We start from the raw sequence: 26,134 nt of genomic DNA, 5'->3' as shown, positions 1-26,134 counted from the left end.
AGGAGTGTGCAATTAAGGTCATAATTGTCAGTCATGGTGAGTGTGGTAGATTGGAACACTAACTGGTCGGTTTGTTGCCACATACTGGTAATCATCTTTTCAGAATATGTTACAGCTAGCCTACTCCTCACCACCGTTTCACTGTGTGGTTTTGCTCTGGCAAATGTCTCAGCAGTTAATTTTAAGCTGTAGTGGAGGGTAAGGTCAATGAAGCCAGATGGAGAGCTATGGTGGGACTCTGGCCAAGACACAGACTGTTACTACAGCCTGGGATTCAATTATATCTACAGCATGAACCTCACAATTACATCTCACTGCCAATATCACTGCAAAAAGCTGACCTTGGTCCGACTATCATCTCATTTCAACCTCCGTGTCTCACATAGCCTCCTAAACCACACAAACATATGTAAAAAAAAAAAATATATATATATATATATATATACATATGTGAACGCAGCAATCAGTGTGTTTTATGTCACACACACACAACGGTTTCCTGAACTAACCTCTCTCTCTCATTCCTTTTGTATGAAGGTTCACCAAGAACCTGTCCCCAGACAAGATCAACCTGAGCACGCTGAAGGGCGAGGGCCAGCTGTCCAACCTGGAGCTGGATGAAGAGGTGCTGCAGAACATGCTGGACCTGCCCACCTGGTTGGCGGTCACCCGGGTCTACTGCAACAAGGCTGCAATCAGGGTGAGACAACCGTGTTCTTCTGATAATAAACCATGTCAAATCCATATCAGTCTTTCCCTAGGGCTGTGGCAGTCATGTCATTTTGTCAGTTGGTTATTGTCATGCAAAATACTGCCGGTCTCACGGTAATTTACAGTTAATTAACATAAACACGTTTAGCATCTCCAGGCCTCCACACATACAGCATTGCCTAGGGCTATACGTTCCCTCCCAGACTCATGGATATACATTTTGGAGCATAGCATAAGGTAACCAGTCCATCCAGTATGCATAATAATATATCCACACTCAAAGGCGATTACTCGAATTTGTTAAAATTTTTTGTATAGGCTAGACCAGTTATGTACCAAAGACATCTTAAATCAGTTTTGTTGTATGTTTTTCTGCCATGTGTAATATGCGGTAGACTATGTATTGTATAAGGGGGGTAGGGGATGGTTGGGCTCATAAGCCTATGCATACAGTGCATTCTGAAAGTTTTCATACCCCTTGACTTTCTCCACATTTTGTTAATTTACAGCCTTACTCTAAAAGGGAATCATTTTTTTTCTTCTTATCAATCTACACACAATACCCCATAATGACACAGCAAAAACAGGTTTTTAGAAATGTTTGCTTAACTTAAAAATAAATAAAATAAATAAATATAAAAGTTACATAAGTATTCAGACCCTTTACTCAGTACTTGGTTGAAGCACCTTTGGCAGCGATTAAAGCCTCGAGTCTTCTTGGGTATGACGCTACAAGCTTGGCACACCTGTATTTGGGGAGTTTCTCCCAATCTTCTCTGCAGATCCTCTCAAGCTCTATCAGGTTGGATGGGGAGTGTTGCTGCACAGCTATTTTCAGGTCTCTCCAGAGATGTTCGATCGGGTTAAAGTCCGGGCTCTGGCAGGGCTACTCAAGGACATTGCTGCCACTACCATGCTTCACCATAGGGATGGTGCCAGGTTTCCTCCAGACATGACGCTTGGCATTCAGGCCAAAGAGTTCAATCTTGGTTTCATCAGACCAGAGAATCTTGTTTCTTATGGTCTGAGAGTCCTTTAGGTGCCTTTTGGCAAACTCCAAGGGGGCTGTTGTGCCTTTTCCTGAGGAATGGCTTCCGTCTGGCCACTCTACCATAAATGCCTGATTGGTGGAGTGCTGCAGAGATGGTTGTTCTTCTGGAAGGTTCTCTCATCTCCACAGAGGAACTCTGGCGCTCTGTCAGAGTGACCAATCAGGTTCTTGGTCACCTCCCTGACCAAGGTCCTTCTCCCCCAATTGCTCAGATTGGCGGGGCAGCCAGCTCTAGTAAGAGTCTTGGTGGTTCCAAACTTCTTCCATTTAAGAATGATGGAGGACACTTTGTTCTTGGGGACCTTCAGTGCTGCAGGGATGTTTTGGTACCCTTCCCCAGATCTGTGCCTCGACACAATCCTGTCTCGGAGCTCTACGGACAATTCCTTCGACCTCATGGCTTGGTTTTTGCTCTGACATTCACTGTCAACTGTGGGACCTTATATAGACAGGTGTGTGCCTTTCCAAATCATGTGCAATCCATTGAATTTACCACAGGTCGACTCCAGTCAAGTTGCAGAAACATCTCAAGGATGATCAATGGAAACAGGATGCACCTGAGCTCAATTTCGAGTCTCATAGCAAAGGGTCTGAATACTTATGTAAATAAGGTATTTCAGTTTGATTTATTTTATAAATTAGCAAACATTTCTAAAAACCTGTTTTTGCTTTGTCATTATGGGGTATTGTGTGTAGATTGATGAGGAACTGTTTTTATTTAATCAATTTTAGAATAATGCTGTAACGTAACAAAATGTGGAAAAAGTGAAGGGGTCTGAATACTTTCCGAAGTCACTGTGTGCTCTAATATGTGTATGGGTGTTTGAATTAATCATCACCTTAGAAAGCGCTGTCCATTTCGTTGTGTTAGGCTTTGAATCAACATCCACAACAACCATGTTTTACACTCAGTTTCAACCTGCTGTTGAACTTCTTTCATTTCATCTAATTGATCATCACAGTGAGGTGAGTTTTAAAAGCACACACTGTTTTGATGACAAGTGTTTGATGTGGTTTTCGTTGGCATTTGCATTGATGTCAGTGTGGTTAGGGGGACAATAGAGCCCTGAGTACCAGGCCATTAGGACCTGATGGTCGTTAGCAAGTTGAGTACTACCAACGCATGTCCAGAGTGCATAAGAGGAGATTACAGTGACTCAACGGTCACGTGGAATTTTACTGCGGTCATGACTCATGACTGCCGGTGTGGCGGTAATACGATCACCGCAACAGCCCTATCTTTCCCCAATGGAAATTGCTGCATACAGATAAGAAAGGGTTTTCCAGAATTATATCACTGCATTAATTTTGTAGTTAAAGCTTGAATCCTTAATGGTGAAACAGCCACGTCCGTTTGCCACGTCCGTTACCGCAAACAACGAAAACAGTGTTTTCCCCCCTCAGATATCATTGCACGCGTTATAGAAGAGCACAATATGTACTGCAATTTTTTTCCCCATGCTGCTGACACAAAAACAATAAGAGCGATGGTGGGGCGGCCAGTGGCACTGTTTCCCCCTACTGCGGATTCCATCTTTAATGTCAGTATATGCTGACCAAAGGAAGATTAACATGAAAGCAGTAAAGCACTGCCAAGCAAAACATATGGTGAGTGGTTTGACAAGACCATGTTATCGTGGTTTCACTGTGTAGCCTTTAGCTCCATCAATGAAAGCCACAGAGGGCATAAGCTACACACGCTCCCTGCCAGCAGTCCAGAGATAAGCAGTACTGCTGTCTGATAACACTGAGATCAGTGCACACATCTCTAGACCCATTGCTATCTCCAGATAACAGAGAGAGAAACAGTGTGGAAGAACACAAAAGGTCAGAGGCTAGCAACAGCACCGGACATAGGCCTGAATGGAGCAACCTGTTTAGGGAGATGTGGACTAGATCAGAGGAGATGAGCTCTGCGTGGGTTGCCTCTTGAGGGCCCTGGTGTCCCTTTTATCTCCAATATTACTAGTTTGAAGCCAGTCTAGGTCAGATATTAGTCTACAAGGAGAGGTCTAAAAGCACAAGCCTCATTGTTTCTTGGTGTAGGCTATCTTGTGCACAGTGAATGATAAACATTACAGTAGAACAGTGCTGAGGAAAGTGTTTGTGCATGACTGGTCCCCTGCTGTTTTGTCTCCCTTAGATACAATGGACAAAGTTGAAGACCAGCCCTATATGCCTGGTATGAATTCTGCTCTTTGTTCTATTCCTCCATGAGTTTGTTGACTTTTCTCTTTTTCTTTCTCTCGCTCTCTTTCTGTCTCTCGCCCTTTCTTTCTCTTGTAACAGATTGTATGGTTTCATGTTGTTATACTGCTATCAGGGTGTGGCCTCAGGCTATAGCCTACAATGTTGACCCATGGTATCCTTGCAGTTCCTGGACAAGGTAGAGGTGGAGATGAGAACGTGTGAGGAGCCCCGCGCCCCAAATGGTCCCTCCCCTATTGCCATCACTGCTGGCCAGAGGTACGCCTTATCTGTTCTGTCTGTTTGGAACCTTTTGAGGGATTTCACTGTTCATGCTCTTTACTAGTGAAAGGATAGATACATAGTTATATGCAATTGTTCATATGTTGTTAGTAATAATGTGATGTAAAGTCTAGATTCTCATCTTTTTGCAGTGAGTATGGCTTTGCTGAGAAGGTGGTGGAGGGTATGTCAGTCATCATCAACTCCATCACCATCAAAGTGCAGTCCCGTGCCTTCCATGCTTCCTTCGAGCTCTGGCAGCTCCAGGGTAACAGTCTCAACCCCAAATGGCAGAAAACTGACCTCCGCTACACCCGCATCACAGACCCCAAGAGAGGAGAGGTACACTCACATAATTAACTTACCACGATTATATTGTATTTATACCACCTGTGTTCACCTTCCTTCCTGTCAAGCCACAGTATATATTGTACAGCATGTCCAGGTTACATGATACAGTTAGTACAGCATGTCCAGGTTACATGATACAGTTAGTACAGCATGTCCAGGTTACATGGTACAGTTAGTACAGCATGTCCAGGTTACATGGTACAGTTAGTACAGCATGTCCAGGTTACATGGTACAGTTAGTACAGCATGTCCAGGTTACATGGTACAGTTAGTACAGCATGTCCAGGTTACATGGTACAGTTAGTACAGCATGTCCAGGTTACATGGTACAGTTAGTACAGCATGTCCAGGTTACATGATACAGTTAGTACAGCATGTCCAGGTTACATGGTACAGTTAGTACAGCATGTCCAGGTTACATGATACAGTTAGTACAGCATGTCCAGGTTACATGGTACAGTTAGTACAGCATGTCCAGGTTACATGGTACAGTTAGTCTAGGCTACAGAGTCACTGTATCTATTTTTCAGGCCAGCAGTAAATCACTTAATTAGGCCTATTGTTTAGTGTTTTATTTAATCAAGATTTTCTGCCCCTCTAAATGAGATCCAGTAATCAAGTTATCAGGAAATGCATATGCGTAAACCTCAGTGATTACCTCTTTTACATGGTCTCCCTGTTTGTCTCGTAAAGACAAAGATTGTTAGGCCAGTGTACTTCTGGCTCCACCTATACACTGGTTCCTTAATATGTATATTGTGTCTGTGTCTGTCTGTCTCTGTGTGTTTTGTCCAACCTTCCAGGTGTTGACGTTTAAGGAGATCAACTGGCAGAGTCTGCGTATCGAGGCCGATGCCATAGAGAGTGAGGACCAGGACCTGAACAGTACCCCACTACGCCTCATCACCAACCAAGGACGCATCCGCATCGCCCTGAAGCGCAGGGTAAGACTGGACCATGGGGGTGGGCTTTACTTGATGTGACTTTTCCCCAACAGTTTACCCATGTTACACTTTCTCAAATGCAACTGTTCTCATGGTGTATCAGAGGTAAATAAACAAACAACCATTGTGTCATTGTAAAATGATGACTAACCAGTAAAATGGTTGTCTTATGACGACTAACCAGGTTTCTCCTGTCTTTAATCATACCCCAGTTGAAGGACTGTAACGTGCTGGCCTCTAAGCTGTTCTTCATCCTGGACGACCTGCTGTGGGTGCTGACGGACTCTCAGCTCAAAGCTGTCATCCACTACGCCAAGTCCCTGAGTGAGGCCATGGAGAAGTCTGCCCAACAGAGGAAGAGCATGGCCGCAAAGTCCCTACAGGTACCATCCTCCCACCTTTCTCTTATATTTGTTAGAACCAGTACAGAGTCTGCAGCCCACACTTATTTTGCCCTGCAGTTCTTTGTCAAATCTAACTATATTACTGAACTGCTGCCTATCTACTCACTTAAACATTTTGTCTAGATATTATAATAGTCTGTGTAATAATTGCAGTCATATTGCTGATATTATTCTCTCTGTGTTAGACTGCACCCCCGTCCCCTGGTATCCACGCTCTATGGACAGACCCTCCACCCTCTCCCAGTGGTGGTTTTCCCAGTACCCTGGACCAGTACTTTGATCAACACGACGTCAAAGAGTCCTCCTACCACACCTTCATCTCTCGTCTGGACCTGCACATATGCAACGACAGTTCCTCAGCAGACCCCGGTTAGTCCCACAGACACCCCAAAGATATGCCATGCACAGAATTAGATTATAACCTATGAACCTCAAACTCAACTCTGTACCTTGAAGCCAGTTCCACTGCGTTTTATAATTGTTGCCCTCTAATCAGGGACTCGTTTAGAACTGGGACACCAGGTGTGTGCAATTAATTATCAGGTAGAACAGAAAACCACCAGGCTCCAGACCTCGTAGGGTAAGAGTTGAATAACCCTGACCTTTGTAGCTTTTCTGCCTAAAGTGATCTTATCTCTACTTTCTGGTTGTCTTTAATTTAGACAATTAGTGGGTGAAAACATGCTTTGGTGATGAAATTTCACTTCCTATTGTTATAAAACACATTTTACCAAGACAAATATGATTCTTCATGTTCTGAATTGTTCAGTGGTGTCTTTTCTAACACATCATTAGCATTATATCCAAAAAGTTGGATTTCGTAACCTAATACATCCAATAATAAGCACCTCTGACAGAGCGGTGAAGCGCAGCGACTTTTGAGGATTTTACATGGTGGTGTGGTGGTCTTCTGCAAAGTTGTTTCCACGGGTTGCAAAAAGCTAAATGAATATGACACGAGCTGAATTAAATGTAAAAGGCTTTGAAAATAAACAGCTTGCGGTACGTTCAGTGCTCCGTTGAAATTTCAGAGATACGCTTGTTTTTCAGATAAATCTTTATATGGAAAGCGTATACTAAAATATGAAAATACTACATTTCATGTCTCAAAATCGATATCGGTCTTACCTCTATATTGTTTTATGTCCTCCGGATTGGATAAAATGACGAGTTCAACGGTGAGCCTGTCAGTTTGCCTTAATTTTCTCACAGCATCCAGCCTAGCTGACGCAATGCTGTTTTCTAGATTGTTGACCACTTTTTTTCTCTGGCCATCCTGCAAGGGTAAAAAACTCCAATAACTTTTGAACAGATTATGATAGAGCAGGGGTTCCCAAACTTTTTTGGGCCACGACCCCGTTTTGAAATCTGAAAATTCTCGCGACCCCAACCATGTGAAAAAAATAATGTCATTAACAGCCAATGTTTACTTTTTTATTTGGTGCTATGGCAGTCAATTGAAAAGCATTCTAACAGTATTTCTGATTGTCTTCTCAACTCATCATCACATACTTTTAATGTGGGGCTATGACAGTCAATTGCAAATTAGTCTGACATAACATCTCTTATCTCACCATCACTAATGAGATGGCTGTGCTTGATGCATATCGTGTCGGAGCTTCTCAAAGTCAGGGGGAGTGGTCGACAGTGCTCACCTCATCTCTGCTGTCACATCCAACCTGGATCGATATTTGGTTTTAATGCAGACGAGAGCGCTGAATCCAGCTTCACACAGATATGAGCTGGCAAAGGGTAGCCTGCCATGAGTTTTATGGTGTTTCAAGACAATTGGGAACTCTTTAAAAAAAATACGAGATCAAATCATGACGTCAGTGCTCTTTAGGTCGGAAAGTCGGAGCTCTAGAAAGAGGCCCGAGTTCCCGAGTTGGAATTCCGAGTTGGATGGCTATTGAAAACTATTTTTCCCAGTTGGAGCTCGTTTCTTTCAGAGTGTCTTGAATGCACTGAAGTCGGAAGTCGGAGATTTCAGAGTTCCAAGTTCCCAGTTGTTTTGAATGCGGCATTAATGCGCAGAGGGAGACTGCACGGTATTCCCTTTGAGTCAGGAACCAAAACTCCTAGGTAGTGACCCGTGAATGCGTTGTCTGCAGCATTCGGTCACATGACAGCTCGACCAGCTGTTCGATTTCACTAACCGGCATGTCGATTGACCCAGGATCACAGTCAAACGGATTGGGAAGTAGGTCCCAAAGTGCTCTTCCAAGCGTTAGAGGTGAGCAGTCATCACTCGTGTGGGCACTTACTGATGCTGTTTTTTTGTCATTTTCTTTTCATTACACAGAAAGTCAGCCAAGTCTTTTTTTTTTTTTTTTTTTTTTTTTTTTTTTTACATCCATTGGGAATGACAACAGTTCCTCTCTCAATGTGAAAAATCTTTCCAACACTCCCCCTGGATAACCACTAAGCCTAGGTGTGAAATAGGAGACAAATTAATAACTAGAGCGCAGAGGCCTGCCCACCGTCCCACCATAGATGGAGCCCCATCTGTGCAAAAGCCTACCATTCGATCCCATATGGAATCTGTTTTTCGTCAATATAGCCACGCAGCACACTGAACTGTGGAATATGTGGTTTCATGCTCGGGAATCGTAAAACAGAACATATGTCCTCGTGAATAGCTTCCCCCAACATGTATAGCGAACAAAAGTCAATGCATCTCGGCCCTCACAGCTAACGTCCATTTAGAGAGCATAAGCTGGGGAGTTTGAGTCGTTCAGTCAGAGCATAAATTATTTGTCTGACAAAGGTATTGATGTGAGTTTCTGTGCCTCTAACTCCCCACACATTGTTTTCACCATATCAGTTGCGTACGGTAATATCAAAGTCTTTGTAATAATGTGTAGTTTCATAGCGTAGCGGACATAGCCATTCACCGTGGGAAGGATTCAAGTGCAACGGTCAAGTGCGGCCTTTTCCCATGATCTAAGGGCACTCTCGTTTTGAATTTTATCTTTTAGATTTGAATACTTTTCATTTAGATTTTTAAGGTTAACCACATTACAATGATTTTGAGATAGAAAGACGATATTATAATATATATATATTTTTGTATATATTATTTTATTCTTCAGGATTTTGGAAATTCTACCAAGATCACTTTTTTTCTTTTTTCTTAGAGGAGTATCTACACAATTAACATATTATTTTACCCATTGGTCAAAAGATGCGTTTTGATTGGACACCCTCCAATTAGGCTCTTGATGGTGAAACTTAGTTGTCAGAGGTGAACAAAGCTTTTGACCTCTGACCTCTCATGTCACACAGATGAGCCTCCTCCTCCAGGCTCCCAGGGTGCAATGCAGCTGACCTTCCGCAAGCTGGGTTTTGACTACTACCCCATCCACAGGCCTGGTGAGTGTACTTCCCCCTTTCGGTCAAGAGACTTGTGCTCCTATTTGTTATAATTAGAGCTCACGTTTATTCACTGCTGTCCACAACGTCCTTTGTTAGTGCTCACACTGAAATCTCAACCTCCATTCAGACTTCTAGTAAGCCTATTCTCCATTCATTCATGCAAGCTAATAGCCTTTTTGTACATAGTCCCCCCATTTTGGGGGACCAAAAGTATTGGGACAAATTCACTTATGTGTATTAAAGTAGTCAAAAGTTTAGTATTTGGTATAGCAGGCAATGACTACATCAATCTTGTGACTACAAATTTGTTGGATGCATTTGCTGTTTGTTTTGGTTGTGTTTCAGATTATTTTATGCCCAATAGAAATGAATGGTAAATAATGTATTGTGTCATTTTGGAGTCACTTTTATTGTAAATAAGAATATAATATGTTTCTGAACACTTCTACATGAATGTGGATGCTACCATTATTATGGACAATCCTGAATGAATCGTGAATAATGATGAGTGAGAAAGTTACAGATGCACAAATATCATACACCTCCAAAAAAATGCTAACTTCCCCTGTTATTGTAATGGTGAGAGGTTAGCATGTCTTGGGGGTATGATATTTTGCATCTGTAACTTTCTCACTCATTATTCACGATTATTTCAGGTTTATCCGTAATCATGGTAACATGATTCCTAGTATATGAAACCTCAACCTCCATTCAGACTTCTAGTAAGCCTCCTCTCCATTCATTCATGCAAACTAAAAATACTTGAAGTTGATGTGTATAACTGGCATGTTATATATTTTTACTAGGATGAGAGATGGAATCTTTTCAACAATAACCCTGGTGATGCACTGGATCCTGTTGTATAACCCTAATGTATGACTTTGAATGATATGACCTGCAGGTGATGGCTGTCGGCATTGGGAGCGTCACTGTGGGGCGATGGAGGCCCGGGCCCAGTGGGCTGGCATACTACTGCAGGAGTTCCAGAGGAGGGTGGAAGTGTCAGGGATCCCTGGGCCACACTCTGAGGTCCCCAACCAGGCCAAGGACTTCCCCGCCAAGAGGGCCCAGGGTGAGACTTACTACAACACACTGCCAGGTTATCTTACTGTAGTAGGAATCTGATCCACCAACAGACATACACTATATATACAAAAGTATGTGGACCCCCCTTCAAATTAGTGGATTCAGCTATTTCAGCAAAAACCTTTGCTGACAGATGTATAAAATCGAGCACACAGCCATGCAATCGCCACAGACAAACATTGGCAGTAGAATGGCCTTACTGAAGACCTCAGTGACTTTCAACGTGGCACCGTCATAGGATTCCACCTTTCCAACAAGTCAGTTCGTTGAATTTCTGCTCTGCTAGAGCTGCCCCGGTCAATGTGAAGTGGAAACGTCTAGGAGCAACAACGGCTCAGCCACGAAATGGTAGGCCACGCAAGCTCACAGAACGGGACCGCCGAGTGCTGAAGAATGTATTGTGTAAAATCGTCTGTCCTCGGGTGCAACACTCACTACCGAGTTCCAAACTGCCTCTGGAAGCAACGTCAGCACAAGAACTGTTAGTCGGGAGCTTAATGAAATGGGTTTCCATGGCCGAGCATCTGCACACAAGCCTAAGATCACCATGCGCAATGCCAAGCGTCGGCTGGAGTGGTGTAAAGCTCGCCGCCATTGGACTCTAGAACAGTGGAAATGCGTTCTCTGGAGTAATGAATCGCACTTCACCATCTGGCAGTCCAACGGACAAATCTGGGTTTGGCGGATGCCAGGAGAATGCTACCTGCCTGAATGCAGAGTGCCAACTGTAAAGTTTGGTGGAGAAGGAATAATGGTCTGGGGCTGTTTTTCATGGTTCGGGCTAGGCCCCCTATTTCCAGTGAAGGGAAATCTTAACACTACAGCATACAATGGCATTTTCGACAATTCTGTGCTTCCAACTTTGTGGCAACAGTTTGGGGAAGGCCCTTTACTATTTCAGCATGACAAGTCCATACAGAAATGGTTTGTCGAGATCGGTGTGGAAGAACTTGACTGGCCTGCACAGAGCCCTGACCTCAACTCCATCGAACACCTTTGGGATGAATTGGAACGCTGACTGCGAGCCTAGCCTAATCGCCCAACATCAGTGCCCAACCTCACTAATGCTCTTGTGGCTGAATGGAAGAAAGTCCCCACAGCAATGTACCAACATCTAGTGGAAAGCCTTCCCAGAAGAGGGGAGGCTGTTATAGCAGCAAAGGGGGGGGGACCAACTCCATATGAATGCCCATGATTTTGGAATGAGATGTTCGACAAGCAGGTGTCCACATAATTTTGGTCATGTAGTGTACCTAGTGATGAGAATATATGGTTAGTTACAAGTCACAGACACTGATGCTAAAAGTTTGACTTATGATATACACAGATGGACAGCCCACCCCCACGGCTAGCCCGCCTGAAAGGGAGCAAATCTCCAAGAGGAACTCAATAGCACCTCCTCACCCGGGGAACCCTTTTAAGAGGCTCCGCTCCAGCTGTGTGGTGGTACGAATGGATGACCTGGATATCCATCAGGTGAGACAGGACTACCTATGTACATCTCTCCGTAAGGCTTCTTCTGACATTTTGTTTTCTGTAATAAAGGCAGTCAAAGTATGCCATTCATTCAAGCTATCAATGGCAAGGACAGAAGACATTGAATGCAGCATGTTGCACAGAATAGAGACCGGTTGAAGACAGGAAAGCCATGTGAAGAATATGGAATACTCTCTATGCACTATTACATTAATTCCTAACCTGGCAATGTAGTTTTAGTTATATTACAGTAAGCGGGGAAAACCCTTTTCTCCTCGCCACGCTCGACTGCCCTAAAGCTTGTCAGCTGTGACGTAGAAAACCCCTGCAAACACAAATAGAGCTTAGCAGTTCCTACTTTTACAGCCATAGAGGAAATCCGGTATAAAATGCAGCATGACAAGATAATGGTTATTTTGGGGTTGAGTTGGTGGTTGTTCCCCTTTTTCTCTGAAAAAATAAATAAATATTTTTAAGTAAGACCTGTGTCATTTCATGAGATTGAGCTCCAGAGGTATTGGGACAGTGACACATTTTTTGTTGTTTTGGCTCTGTACTCCAGCACTTTGGATTTGAAATGATACAGTGACTATGAGGTTAAAGTGCAGATTGTCAGCTTTAATTTGAGGGTATTTTCATCAATATCAGGTGAACCGTTTAGAAATTACAGCACTTTTTGTACATAGTCCCCCCATTTTAGGGGACCAAAAGTATTGAGATAAATTCACGTGTATTAAAATAGTAAAAAGTTAAGTATTTAGTCCCATATTCATAGCATGCAATGACTACATCAAGCTTGTTACTGTACACATTTCTTGAATGCATTTGCTGTTTGTTTTGTTTGTGTTTCAGATTATTTTGTGCCCAATAGAAATGAATGGTATTATTGTGTAATTTCAGTCACTTTCATAGTAAATCAAAGTGACTGAAGCACAAATATCATACCCCCCCAGAAATGCTAACCTCCCTTGTTATTGTAATGGTGAGAGGTTAGCATGTCTTGGCGGTATGATATTTCTGCGTCTAACTTTCTCACTCATCATTATTGACGATTCATTCAGGATTATCCATAATCATGTGTTTAGAAACATATTATATTCTTATTAAAGCTGACAGTCTGCACTTTAACCTCATAGTCATTGTATAATTTCATCCAAAGTGCTAGAGGACAGAGCCAAAACAACAACAAAATGGTCACAGTCCCAATACTTTTGGAGCTTACTGTAGTTAATACTGCATTAAGTTCCTCTTAAATTACTTTCACTCTGACAGTCAGAAAACTCATCATTACTTCACTCCAATGCCAATTTTAAGTTTTCGTGTGAGAAAAGCACTTTAGAAATCAAATTCACATGAATCATTATTACCATCCCCTCCCCTCAAACAGGTGTCTACAGGGGGACGCCACAGCAAGACCCAGTCGTTACTATCCTGTAACCGCAAGGCCCTCAACCTAGCAGACAGTATACCAGCCATCCACCTGCAATTCACAGAGTATTACTTCCCTGACAACCCCGGTTTGCCTGGTATGAGCTAACCATATACTGTTGTTTGTGTTTCTTGCAAACTGGTATTTAGTCAATATCCTAGTAAATTATTCAAACGGTAGTTTCTTGCTGATCCTCCAATTCAATATTCAGTTCTCTTGTGTTGAAATACTTTTTCCACATTTTGTTACGTTACAGCCTTATTCTAAAATTGATTTTTTTATTATATTTTTTTATCTCAGCAATCTACACATAATACCCCATAATGACAAAGCGAAAACAGATTTAGCATTTTTTTTGCAAATGTATTAAAAATAAAAAACAGATACCTTATTTACATAAGTATTCAGACCCTTTGCTATGAGACTCGAAATTGAGCTCAGGTGCATCCTGTTTCCATTGATCATCCTTGAGATGTTTCTACAACTTGATTTGAGTCCACCTGTGGTAAATTCAATTGATTGGACATTGGATTTGGAAAGGCACACACCTGTCTATATAAGGTCCCACAGTTGACAGTGCATGTCAGAGGAAAAACCAAGCCATGAGGTCGAAGGAATTGTCCTTAGAGCTCCGAGACAGGATTGTGTCGAGGCACAGATCTGGGGAAGGGTACCAAACATTTCTGAAGCATTGAAGGTCCCCAAGAACACAGTGGGCTCCATCATTCTTAATCGGAAGAAGTTTGGAACCACCAAGACTCTTCCTAGAGCTGGCCGCCCCGCCAAGCTGAGCAATCGGGGGAGAAGGGCTTTGGTCAGGGAGGTGACCAAGAACCAGATGGTCACTCTGACAGAGTGCCAGAGTTCCTCTGTGGAGATGGGAGAACCTTCCAGAAGGACAACCATCTCTGCAGCACTCCACCAATCAGGCATTTATGGTAGAGTGGCCAGACAGAAGCAGTAAAAGGCACATGACAGCTCGCTTGGAGTTTGCCAAAAGGCACCTAAAGACTCTCAGACCATGAGAAACAAGATTCTCTGGTCTGATGAAACCAAGATTGAACTCTTTGGCCTGAATGCCAAGCGTCACGACTGGAGGAAACCTGGCACCATCCCTACGGTGAAGCATTGTGGTGGCAGCATCATGCTGTGGGGATGTTTTTCAGCGGCAGGGAAGACTAGTCTGGATCGAGGCAAAGATGAACGGAGCAAAGTACAGAGAGATCCTTAATGAAAACCTGCTCCAGAGCACTCAGGACCTCAGACTGGGGCGAAGTTTCACCTTCCAACAGGACAACGACCCTAAGCACACAGCCAAAACAACGCAGGAGTGGCTTCGGGACAAGTCTCTAAATGTCCTTGAGTGGCCCAGCCAGAGCCCGGACTTGAACCTGATCAAACATCTCTGTAGAGACCTGGAAATAGCTGTGCAGCAACACTCCCCATCCAACCTGACAGAGCTTGAGAGGATCTGCAGAGAAGAATGGGAGAAACTCCCCAAATACAGGTGCGCCAAGCTTGTAGAATCACACCCAAGAAGACTCAAGGCTGTAATCGCTGCCAAAGGTACTTCAACAAAGTACTGAGTAAAGGGTCTGAATACTTATGTAAATGTGTATTTCCATTTTTTTAGTTTTATAAATTTGCAGACATTTCTAGAAACCTGTTTTTGCTGTGTCATTATGTGTAGATTGATGAAGAAAATAAACAATTTAATTAATTTTGGAATAACAAAATGTGGAAAAAGTCAAGGGGTCTGAATACTTTCCGAAGGCACTGTATATCCCTCTCTTCATCCCCCTCTCCTTCCCCAGTACCCAATACGAACCTGTATGCCCAACTGAACGGCCTACAGCTGTGCCTGGACCCAGCCAGTCTGCTGTGGGTCAACCTGTTCTCTAGGGGCCTGCTGCATACCCTGGAGCAGGTCAAAGCCTTCTACCACCTCCAGGACAGTGGCAAGGCAGAGGAGCACATGGACATGCACATGGACGCAGCTCAGATCAAGGTGAGGCTGGTTGAATAAACCCAGACCAAGCTGTCAGAAGGAGAGTTGCATCGTTGCAGTCAGTGTCCCTTTTGGCAGCAGGGTATTACAGCTCATTACACAACTTTAAGTAATTTGAAGTGTTTCTAGTGTTGCTCATGAAAACTGGATGAAAACCTGGAAAACCTTCCAGATGTTTGCCCTTCGGGACTTTTGTGTAGAAACACTACTCTATTTGGTAATGAGTATGCAGTTCACAGTTTTGTAATATTTATGTCTTTCGTCTTTATGATGAACAGTTTTCTTTCCAATGAAATGAAAGGGGCACATCATTTAAACGTTGGTGTTGATGTTATTGCAAGGTTAGTGTATCAGGTCCAGGAGATGACTGTGTTCCTGTTTCTGTGCCTCCCCCCTGTCTGTCTGCAGCTGATCATTCCCCTGGAGTCGTCCATCATGGACCACCAGGACCGGCCCCAGTCCCTGAGCATCACCGTCCCCCAGACGGTCCTCAGCAACACCCGCCACGGCGCCCGGACCGACCTCCACACCACCTACAGCAGCTTCTCCACCTGCCACTTCTTCCAGTCAACTCCCCCCTGCTCCTTCCCCCGAGACCAGAGCTTCTTCCTCCCCCTACCCTCTGCCTTCCTCCAGCACTCCCTGGAGATGGAGCCCCTGCCCCTGTCTGAGAGGAGGCCCCTCAGGGCCAAGGATGTCTGGTTCCTCAGCCTGTCCAGTCTGTCCATGAGCTTCGAGGGGGCGCGGAAAAGCAACAGGGGCAGAGCTCACCCCTTCGTGGAGCCTTTCACCATTTCTGTGTGGATGTGTCGTCCGTCTGAGTTTAAGGGCAGTTCCCTGGTCTCCTCCCCCAGTGAACCAGCTCCTGTTGATCCCGACCATAAAACCCCAGAGCAGCAGGAGAACCACCTCCCGCCCAACCTGGAACACAACCAGGACAGTCAACAGGAGGCTCCAGTGGCTTCTATCCATTTCCTGGCCCAGGCCATCACACCTGTCAAGGTGTGGCTCAACCACTACCAGTATGTTGCCCTGTTGCGGATGAAGGACACCCTGGCCAGGCTGGGGGATGAGCTGGGCCGGGACACCAGGGACGCTAAGCAAGCCAGGGGCCAGGAGGCTGACCGCCCTACGGTGTGCCTAGCCCTCCTAATGGACTCAGTGGAGCTGGGGCTCCTGCTACCACCTGCAGCCACTGAACCAGAGGAGGAGGAGGCCCACACCCCAGGGTCTGAAAGCCCCAGCCTGACAGACTCCGACCTCTCCCCCACTCACCAGGCTACATTGCCAGGCCCTCTGGAGGATAGTGGGATAGGAAACGCCACTGCCACCGTCAACAGCTCTCCTCCCCTTGAGCAGGAGGTGGATGGTGTGGTAGAGGAGGCCAGCGAGGCAGTAGAGGGCATGGAGGGGGAGATGGCCCAGGGGGATGGCAATGGTCCTGTTCTCTCTCCTCCCTTCTCCCCTGAACACCATCCCTCTCTCCTGTCCAGGGACCCCTCTACCTTCAGCCTGGAGGGAGAGCTGTCCACTGCCCTCACCGCCACCAAGGACGTCACCAAAGATGCCTTTAGCGCCTCCCTGGACCTGACTAAAGGGGCGTTCTCCATCACAAAAGATGCCTTCAGCTTCATGAGTCGCGGGTCGGGGATGAGCAAGCTGTTCAATCCACAGGCAAAGTAGGTTTCCCAGCATGCTCTCCTGCTGTGCTGTTGTCATTACACCATATGGTTCAGGTCCATAGTGTAAACTGTATGGATGTGGTTTTACTGGTGTGAATGAACATAAAGGCCGTTGACCCTAACTCACCCTGTTTCTGTTTGTGTAGGGAGCAGCGCCCTGAGGAGGGGTCCCCCATGGCCAGCCTGCGGCTCCAGTCCATGAACCACTCTTTCTCACAGCACTCATTTGACAGCGCTATCCTGGACGGCAGCCTGCCCAACGACCACCTCTCAGTGGAAAGCGACACCAGCGAGAACTTTGTCATCCTCATGGATGGTAACTCCCCACAATATCATCAGTCACTTTAATACCATCCAAACTATACAACACATGTGCGTATTGTATCAAGGGAATGCAGAACATTAAAAAAAAAAGATACACTATCTATCTAGTAAGATGATTAAAACAATAGGCTGCTTAATCTTGAATCCCCCTGGCCATAAGTAAGAGTTTTGTTTTTCTGTTGTGGTTTCAGAGTCAGGAGTAGAGTCCATGATGCGACCCAACGGCACCCAGGAGCCCAGTGGAGGCAGCCCTGCCCTGGGGACAGAGGGGGGGTCCTTAGCTGACCTGAGCAGCTCCCTGTCCCAGAGCATTGAGGACATCACACAGGACACAGTGGGTCCCATTTACATACACACGCTGTCCAGTGTGACATTACAGAAGCATTGTCAGCATTTTCACTGTATATGCTCAGCAATCATACTGTAAGCTGAGCAATGCAGAATTCTTATTGTGGTTAAATGATTCTGCTGTGCTGTGCAGACCTCTGTGTTGTTGCTGGTGCTCAGTGGGATGGCCTGTGTGACGGACCTGAAGGGAGAGGACCTGGTGGTGGCAGTGGAGGCCCAAGACCTCACCCTCAGACAGATGGGCAACGTCAAGGTCTCTGACCTGCTGGCCGGACTGGTGCCAGGTAACTGCAAGCTACGGATGGAACTATATGCTTTTATTCATTCTGGATGACCGCCAGAGGCAGATTTGGATAATAATCCAGCGTAAACATTACCTCTGACAGTCACCGAAAATGAAATAGAATTTATCTACCTAAAGACCCTGCACCTTACTTAGCATCAGTCACACTCAACATCTGTCTCAACACACTGGCTCTCAATTTCAAATAAAAATGGTTCCTTTTGTCAGAGAACACTGTCCTCCCAACCCACATTCTCTCAGATTCCCTGTGAATCACCTGCACACACAAAAAAAGAAAAACGACACCTTATGGAACAACGCGGACTGTGAAGAGGCACACAGGCACACTCACACACAGGCTAGCACACGCATGCTACACACACATACAGTGGCTTGCGAAAGTATTCACCCCCTTGGCATTTTTCCTATTTTGTTGCCTTACAACCTGGAATTAAAATGGATTTTGGGGGGGTTTGTATCATTTGATTTATACAACATGCCTACCACTTTGAAGATGCAAAATATTTTTTATTGTGAAACAAACAAGAAATAAGACAAAAAACAGAACTTGAGCGTGCATAACTATTCACCCCCCCCAAAGTCAATACTTTGTAGAGCCACCTTTTGCAGCAATTACAGCTGCAAGTCTCTTGGGGTATGTCTCTATAAGCTTGGCACATCTAGCCACTGGGATTTTTGCCCATTCTTCAAGGCAAAACTGTTCCAGCTCCTTCAATTTGGATGGGTTCCGCTGGTGTACAGCAATCTTTAAGTCATACCACAGATTCTCAATTGGATTGAGGTCTGGGCTTTGACTAGGCCATTCCAAGACATTTAAATGTTTCCCTTTAAACCACTTGAGTGTTGCTTTAGCAGTATGCTTAGGGTCTTTGTCCTGCTGGAAGGTGAACCTCCATCCTAGTCTCATCTCTGGAAGACTGAAACAGGTTTCCCTCAAGAATTTCGCTGTATTTAGGGCCATCCATCATTCCTTCTATTCTGACCAGTTTCCCAGTCCCTGCTGATGAAAAACAAGGGGATGGTGTTCTCGGGGTTTAGAGAGGTGTTGGGTTTGCGCCAGACATAGTTTTCCTTGATGGCCAAAAAGCTCAATTTTAGTCTCATCTGACCAGAGTACCTTCTTCCATATGTTTGGGGAGTCTCCCACATGCCTTTTGGGGAACACCAAACGTGTTTGCATATTTTTTTCTTTAAGCATTGGCTTTTTTCTGGCCACTCTTCCGTAAAGCCCAGCTCTGTGGAGTGTACGGCTTAAAGTGGTCCTATGGACAGATACTCCAATCTCCGATGTGGAGCTTTGCAGCTCCTTCAGGGTTATCTTTGGTCTCTTTGTTGCCTCTCTGATTAATGCCCTCCTTGCCTGGTCCGTGAGTTTTGGTGGGCGGCCCTCTCTTGGCAGGTTTGTTGTGGTGCCTTATTCTTTCAATTTTTTTATAATGGATTTAATGGTGCTCCGTGGGATGTTCAAAGTGCCTGATATTTTTTTATAACCCAACGCTGATCTGTACTTCTCCACAACTTTGTCCCTGACCTGTTTGGAGAGCTCCTTGGTCTTCATGGTGCCGCTTGCTTGGTGGTGCCCCTTGCTTAGTGGTGTTGCAGACTCTGGGACCTTTCAGAACAGGGGTATATATACTGAGATCATGTGACAGATCATGTGACACTTAGATTGCACACAGGTGGACTTTATTTAACTAATTATGTCACTTCGGAAGGTAATTGGTTGCACCAGATCTTATTTAGGAACTTCATAGCAAAGGGGGGTGAATACATATGCACGCACTACTATTCCGTAATTTATTTTTTAGCATTTTTTGAAACAAGTTATTTTTTTCATTTCACTTCACCAATTTGAACTATTTTGTTTATGTCCATTACATGAAATCCAAATAAAAATTCATTTAAATTACAGGTTGTAATGTAACAAAATAGGAAAAACGCCAAGGGGGATGAATACTTTTGCAAGGCACTGTACATTTTAATATTGAATATATTGTGGTATTATACATTTTGTGTTGTAGAAATGTAGTGGTTTTTTTTATGTGCTTGGACCCCAGGAAGAGAGCAGCTAATGGGGATCCATAATAAATACAAATTCACACTCATATTGTGATTTAATCACTCCTGTAATCACCTCACTCTCTCAACCCAGTGTAACTACTAAAGACTCTCAATGCTACTATTAGACCACTCCGCATCCATAGTACCCATTCTCTGACTACACAACACACAATTTTTTCCATGATGTCTGTAGCTCCTGGTGGGTCTACCGTGGGCCAGAGGCAAGGCTGCAGGGCAGCTCCCATGGTGGGCATGCGGATGGAGATGGGTCCTTCTGCAGCGCGGCATGGTTCCCTGTCTGCGTTGGTGGGTCACCTGGAGCTGGGAGTGCGAGGCTGTCGGGTGGAGCTGTTGGTCTCTACCCTGGCCACCCTGGGGCCATTCCTGGAGGATGAGCTCAGTGGCGATGTCCAACCCATTAAGATCCGGCTGGAAAACGTCACCATCACTCTGAAGGTCAGCTGGTGACAGGGAGACAATGGAACTCTGTTGGGGTCAGATAATGTTATTTGACGTGTAGCCTATGTTTTTATACGTGGTAAGACCCCAACAGTGTTCCATAGGATACAGATTGAATAAATGACAGTTAGCCTGCCATCCATGCAATGGAGTTAACCAGTGTTTCCCCCTCCTGTTTAGGATGATGGTCCCAAGATCTACCCCACGGCCCCCCAGCCCCAACCTGCCACCTTTACCGTGGACCAGGTGGTTGTAGAGCGATCTGATGACGGCATTTTGAGAATCAAAGGTGATTGGGGGAGAGGAGACAGACATATCTTTGAATATCACTATGATTACAATGATTTTGTCTCTCACTGCTTGAATGACATGCAATAACAGGAGTCATCTGTATTTCTAAATATGTATTGTCTGTCTTGCAGGTGGTGAAGGCCCAGTCCCAAGAGACTCTGTAGGTGGTGCTGTGGTATGTATGGAGAAGCCAGACAGTTTTTGTTCTGTCCAACAATAGCAGATCTCTACACCCACTCATTCTGGCTCACTCAGTCATTACTCATGAGATTATCACAGGGTTTATAAGATGAGTGACTCAAAGAAAAACAGCCATTGAACCAAAACACAAGCCGTCAACAAAAACATGATTGTGTTAGGGTATCACCAGTGTCAGTAAGGATTAGGCTAGTTCGAACCACCATGTAAAATGAAAGCGTAGCATACAGTGGGGAAAAAAAGTATTTAGTCAGCCACCAATTGTGCAAGTTCTCCCACTTAAAAAGATGAGAGAGGCCTGTAATTTTCATCATAGGTACACGTCAACTATGACAGACAAATTGAGAGAGAAAAAATCCAGAAAATCACATTGTAGGATTTTTAATGAATTTATTTGCAAATTATGGTGGAAAATAAGTATTTGGTCACCTACAAACAAGCAAGATTTCTGGCTCTCACAGACCTGTAACTTCTTCTTTAAGAGGCTCCTCTGTCCTCCACTCGTTACCTGTATTAATGGCACCTGTTTGAACTTGTTATCAGTATAAAAGACACCTGTCCACAACCTCAAACAGTCACACTCCAAACTCCACTATGGCCAAGACCAAAGAGCTGTCAAAGGACACCAGAAACAAAATTGTAGACCTGCACCAGGCTGGGAAGACTGAATCTGCAATAGGTAAGCAGCTTGGTTTGAAGAAATCAACTGTGGGAGCAATTATTAGGAAATGGAAGACATACAAGACCACTGATAATCTCCCTCGATCTGGGGCTCCACGCAAGATCTCACCCCGTGGGGTCAAAATGATCACAAGAACGGTGAGCAAAAATCCCAGAACCACAAGGGGGGACCTAGTGAATGACCTGCAGAGAGCTGGGACCAAAGAAACAAAGCCTACCATCAGTAACACACTACGCCGCCAGGGACTCAAATCCTGCAGTGCCAGACGTGTCCCCCTGCTTAAGCCAGTACATGTCCAGGCCCGTCTGAAGTTTGCTAGAGTGCATTTGGATGATCCAGAAGAGGATTGGGAGAATGTCATATGGTCAGATGAAACCAAAATATAACTTTTTGGTAAAAACTCAACTCGTCGTGTTTGGAGGACAAAGAATGCTGAGTTGCATCCAAAGAACACCATACCTACTGTGAAGCATGGGGGTGGAAACATCATGCTTTGGGGCTGTTTTTCTGCAAAGGGACCAGGACGACTGATCCGTGTAAAGGAAAGAATGAATGGGGCCATGTATCGTGAGATTTTGAGTGAAAACCTCCTTCCATCAGCAAGGGCATTGAAGATGAAACGTGGCTGGGTCTTTCAGCATGACAATGATCCCAAACACACCGCCCGGGCAACGAAGAAGTGGCTTCGTAAGAAGCATTTCAAGGTCCTGGAGTGGCCTAGCCAGTCTCCAGATCTCAACCCCATAGAAAATATTTGGAGGGAGTTGAAAGTCTGTGTTGCCCAGCGACAGCCCCAAAACATCACTGCTCTAGAGGAGATCTGCATGGAGGAATGGGCCAAAATACCAGCAACAGTGTGTGAAAACCTTGTGAAGACTTACAGAAAACGTTTGACCTGTGTCATTGCCAACAAAGGGTATATAACAAAGTACTGAGAAACTTTTGTTATTGACCAAATACTTATTTTCCACCATCATTTGCAAATAAATTCATAAAAAATTCTACAATGTGATTTTCTGGATTTTATTTTCTCATTTTGTCTGTCATAGTTGACGTGTACCTATGATGAAAATTACAGGCCTCTCTCATCTTTTTAAGTGGGAGAACTTGCACAATTGGTGGCTGACTAAATACTTTTTTCCCCCACTGTACATAAAGTGCTTATTCGTGATAGCACAGTCCCTACAATAGTTGCATTGTACTTATGTTGGTTTTTAACCTTAAATGTGTGTGAAATGGTTGATATAGAAACACATGTACTCCTGTTCTTGTCTGGTTATCTTATTAAGGCTAAGAGGGGCCAAATCAGGGCAGCAATTACAGCTGATGAGATTTGGCTACCTGCCCTAGCAAATAAACATTATTTAGAAGTGAAAAGCAATAAAGACAACAACCTTTTCCCTACAGAATACGTTCCTGGAGTCCCAGCTAACGGAGGCTCAGGCAGCCCTCTCTCAAGCCCTCACTGACCGAGAGCGTCTCCTCCTGGAGGTTAGGAAGTACCACCCCATGTTTGACCTGTGACAGCTTTACTTCCCCGGCCAGCAGAGGGCAATATACTTGCACTGCATCAATAAGGGTGTAAAGGAACTGAAAGAAATGTCTGGACAAAATTAGCTCTGTCTGGACCCAGGCATATGACAATTTCTAAAGAACAGTGATGAGCACATAACAGTGGAATCCACCCTGGTGGTTCCAAAGTTCAAGCTCTTGTAATGAATTGCACAAAAAAACAGTGTGTCACTTCCAGAGAACACATGTAGTAAACAGGAGCCCTATTGTAGTCACTCTTTACAAGCTAAGGTATATGACAGGTATTTCTGTACATAAAAAGCAATTCACACCTAGTTTTAATTTAAACCACCATAGAGAATAGTTAACTCATTATTGTGCTGCATCTCACTGGCCATCTATCTTTAGCAAATCTTTGATTTGAAGAACACATGCCAAAAGAACTGTCAGTTTAGTAGTTTTAAGAGTCCGTTGATGTTGTTTCCTGTACAAATCTTTCACTGTCAGGCATGCCCTGTGAAGACCACTAGAGTTCTAGGAATGTTGGTGTGTGGGTTTACAAACACCCACCAAGCTGCAACTATAAAACTGCTCACTAATGTAAAGTAGATCCTGTCCATAGTTGTACATAACTGTAGGTATGTACAGTTAGTAGCTGGTGTTTTAGATGCATTCATGTAACATTATTTAGGACTATTGTGTATTAAATAGAAGAGTAGGGAAAGAAAAACACTGACTTCAAGCAGTACTGCACTGTATACATGGAGCTCCTGTCTATGGGATCACCAGACACACCTCCGCATACCTATCCTTTTGAATGGTTGTGTATCAGAGAAGGGGAAAGCTCTCTCCACTCTTCTCAGACACCAGGTCAAAACATTCCCCAGTGTTATTTTTCTTTCCATTATAAAAAAAAAAAATGTATATGAATTTTTGTTACTGTAACACTAAATTTGCATTCTTGGTTGAATGTTCAGATGACACATGCTTTTTGATCTTTTGAGGAAAGTTTACACAATAGTTACAGTACATTAACTGGTTTAGTTTGTTACTTGAGAGGTGTACCCTGCACTCAGACGGGTATGACTTGATCTCCTTTACTCACCCATCTGCATGGAAAAACACCATCTAGGTATATACTAATACCTCACTGACCACAGCTGTGGTCCATCCATAGAATTAGACTTCTATAAGTCCTTCTCCTATCCCTAACTTTTAGATACAGATGAATGGATTGGGGTATATTAATCTATGGTTAGAAGCACCTGTTTTGGATCCCAATATGGATGAAATGTAGTGTTATTATTTTGATATGAACTGTTACAGGCAGTCATGAATATTAACTTTTTGCAGCTTTTTAAAATAATTTTTGATAAGACAGTGTGGCTACTAGCCATCTCAACAAACACATTACACAGCCATCAGATCAAAGAATAGATAGAGATACTGCATCTTAATTGCGTATATATACACAAAGTATGTATAATACTAATGCTTTTATCTACACTAAAACTGACAGGTGCACTAATGCCAATGTGTTGTTGTATTCCACCCATTGGGTACCTTTCTATTACTATGTAACACCTGTAAAGCCTTTGTACTAATTGGAGTTATATTATTTAATGTGGTTATTTAATTAGATTTTTGATAGTAATTATAAGATATCTAATGTGGAGGTGACAACGTTTATTATTTGTATGTTTTTTTTTTCTGTTGTCTCAGAAGATTGGTACTTGGTCCTGATGACAGAGAGGATAGACATTGGGTTAACGTTACTTAGATCAAAGTCACACTCAGCAAAACAAGTGTTAATAGTGAGAAACTCAAATGGGTCAAGAAGAGGCTTGTGTATGTGGTATGGTGCTAACAAGTTAACTAACCCTCAGTTGAGCTTTTAGCATCTTCTCCACTCTCTTCTGAGTGGAACTGCAAGACCTCTGGTGGCCATAATAATATACCACTGTACCAAGCCTCCGGGTCTGTTTCTCTGGTTGCCTTCCGATTTTAATGTATGAATGACAGTGTTACATTCTGATTGAGGGCTGTAGAATGAAACAAAGGATGAATTCTGTTTTACCCATAGCCTGAGAACAGTTTTGAGGTTTTTTTAGTTATTTTTTATGCAAAAGTACCAATGCCTAAGGTTAACAAATTAACAATTGTCTAATGTGTCTGTTTTTCTCCCCGTCATGCATGTTTGTATTTGAACATTCCTTCAAGGTCACATTCAGTGTAACAAAGCAGTGATTCCGTTCTCAATAATATCAACAACTCTCAGAAAATACATACTGCTCCCCAATAATTTTTTTGATTGTAGATATTTGCTTTTAGTTTTTTTGCATGGCCTTGTCTGTCAGTAGCTAGGTTTCCATCCAATTGGCGACAGAATTTAATGTGAATATTCTATCATCCGCATTAAAACAATATGCCCATTTTCCCACCAGAGTCGTTTCCATCAAATTGATTTGTTGAGGTTAAAGGTTGTGCGTGATGATGTAGTTAGTGCACATAAAAATAACTTTTCCCATTGACCAAATAAAAAATAAAGTTTTCATCGGATTTTCAACTCTACGGATGGTTTTGTCACAAAAAATGTTGCGTTATATAGGTTGTTTAAGCAATAAGGCCACAAACCCCGAGGTGCCTTATTGCCATTATAAACTGGTTACCAACGTAATTAGAACAGTACAAATAAATGTTTTGTCATACCAGTGACATACGGTCTGATATACCACAGATTTCAGCCAATCGGCATTCAGGGCTCGACCCACCCAGTGTATAATTAAGAACAACAAGCGACGCGTGCGCTACTATGGGGCAAAACAGACAGGGTTGGCTTAGACACTTGACCAAATGTACACTTTATTTTGTCTCAAAATGTATTTATTTTTAAACGTAAATACATTTGCAAAATGAGCACTTGTCTCTCAAATACATTGTTACAGTTATTGGTTAGCTAGCGAATTTTT

General features: G+C 43.7%; 1 protein-coding gene across 1 annotated transcript in view; it reads left to right on the top strand.

The window, feature by feature from the left end:
* LOC311150032 (bridge-like lipid transfer protein family member 3A) overlaps positions 1-23,567 on the top strand; it is a 39,264-nt gene extending 15,697 nt beyond the window's left edge. Inside the window, exons 2-21 of the mRNA XM_084187274.1 lie at positions 538-700; positions 3,906-3,944; positions 4,137-4,228; positions 4,384-4,573; positions 5,386-5,526; positions 5,739-5,909; positions 6,116-6,299; positions 9,216-9,302; positions 10,207-10,377; positions 11,719-11,867; positions 13,255-13,393; positions 15,111-15,304; positions 15,713-16,983; positions 17,133-17,302; positions 17,502-17,644; positions 17,792-17,942; positions 20,217-20,479; positions 20,663-20,771; positions 20,905-20,981; positions 23,040-23,567. Coding sequence (XP_084043400.1) covers positions 538-700; positions 3,906-3,944; positions 4,137-4,228; positions 4,384-4,573; positions 5,386-5,526; positions 5,739-5,909; positions 6,116-6,299; positions 9,216-9,302; positions 10,207-10,377; positions 11,719-11,867; positions 13,255-13,393; positions 15,111-15,304; positions 15,713-16,983; positions 17,133-17,302; positions 17,502-17,644; positions 17,792-17,942; positions 20,217-20,479; positions 20,663-20,771; positions 20,905-20,981; positions 23,040-23,177 — 4,042 coding nt within the window. The 3' untranslated portion in view covers positions 23,178-23,567. The remainder of the gene's footprint in view (positions 1-537; positions 701-3,905; positions 3,945-4,136; positions 4,229-4,383; positions 4,574-5,385; positions 5,527-5,738; positions 5,910-6,115; positions 6,300-9,215; positions 9,303-10,206; positions 10,378-11,718; positions 11,868-13,254; positions 13,394-15,110; positions 15,305-15,712; positions 16,984-17,132; positions 17,303-17,501; positions 17,645-17,791; positions 17,943-20,216; positions 20,480-20,662; positions 20,772-20,904; positions 20,982-23,039) is intronic.
* The last annotated feature ends 2,567 nt before the right edge of the window (positions 23,568-26,134 follow it).

This window comes from Coregonus lavaretus (genome assembly GCF_964263955.1).
Source record: "Coregonus lavaretus genome assembly, chromosome: 22".
Taxonomy (NCBI): domain Eukaryota; kingdom Metazoa; phylum Chordata; class Actinopteri; order Salmoniformes; family Salmonidae; genus Coregonus; species Coregonus lavaretus.
The sequence above is the reverse complement of the archived record's forward strand: the minus strand, read 5'-3'. Positions and strand labels throughout refer to the sequence as shown.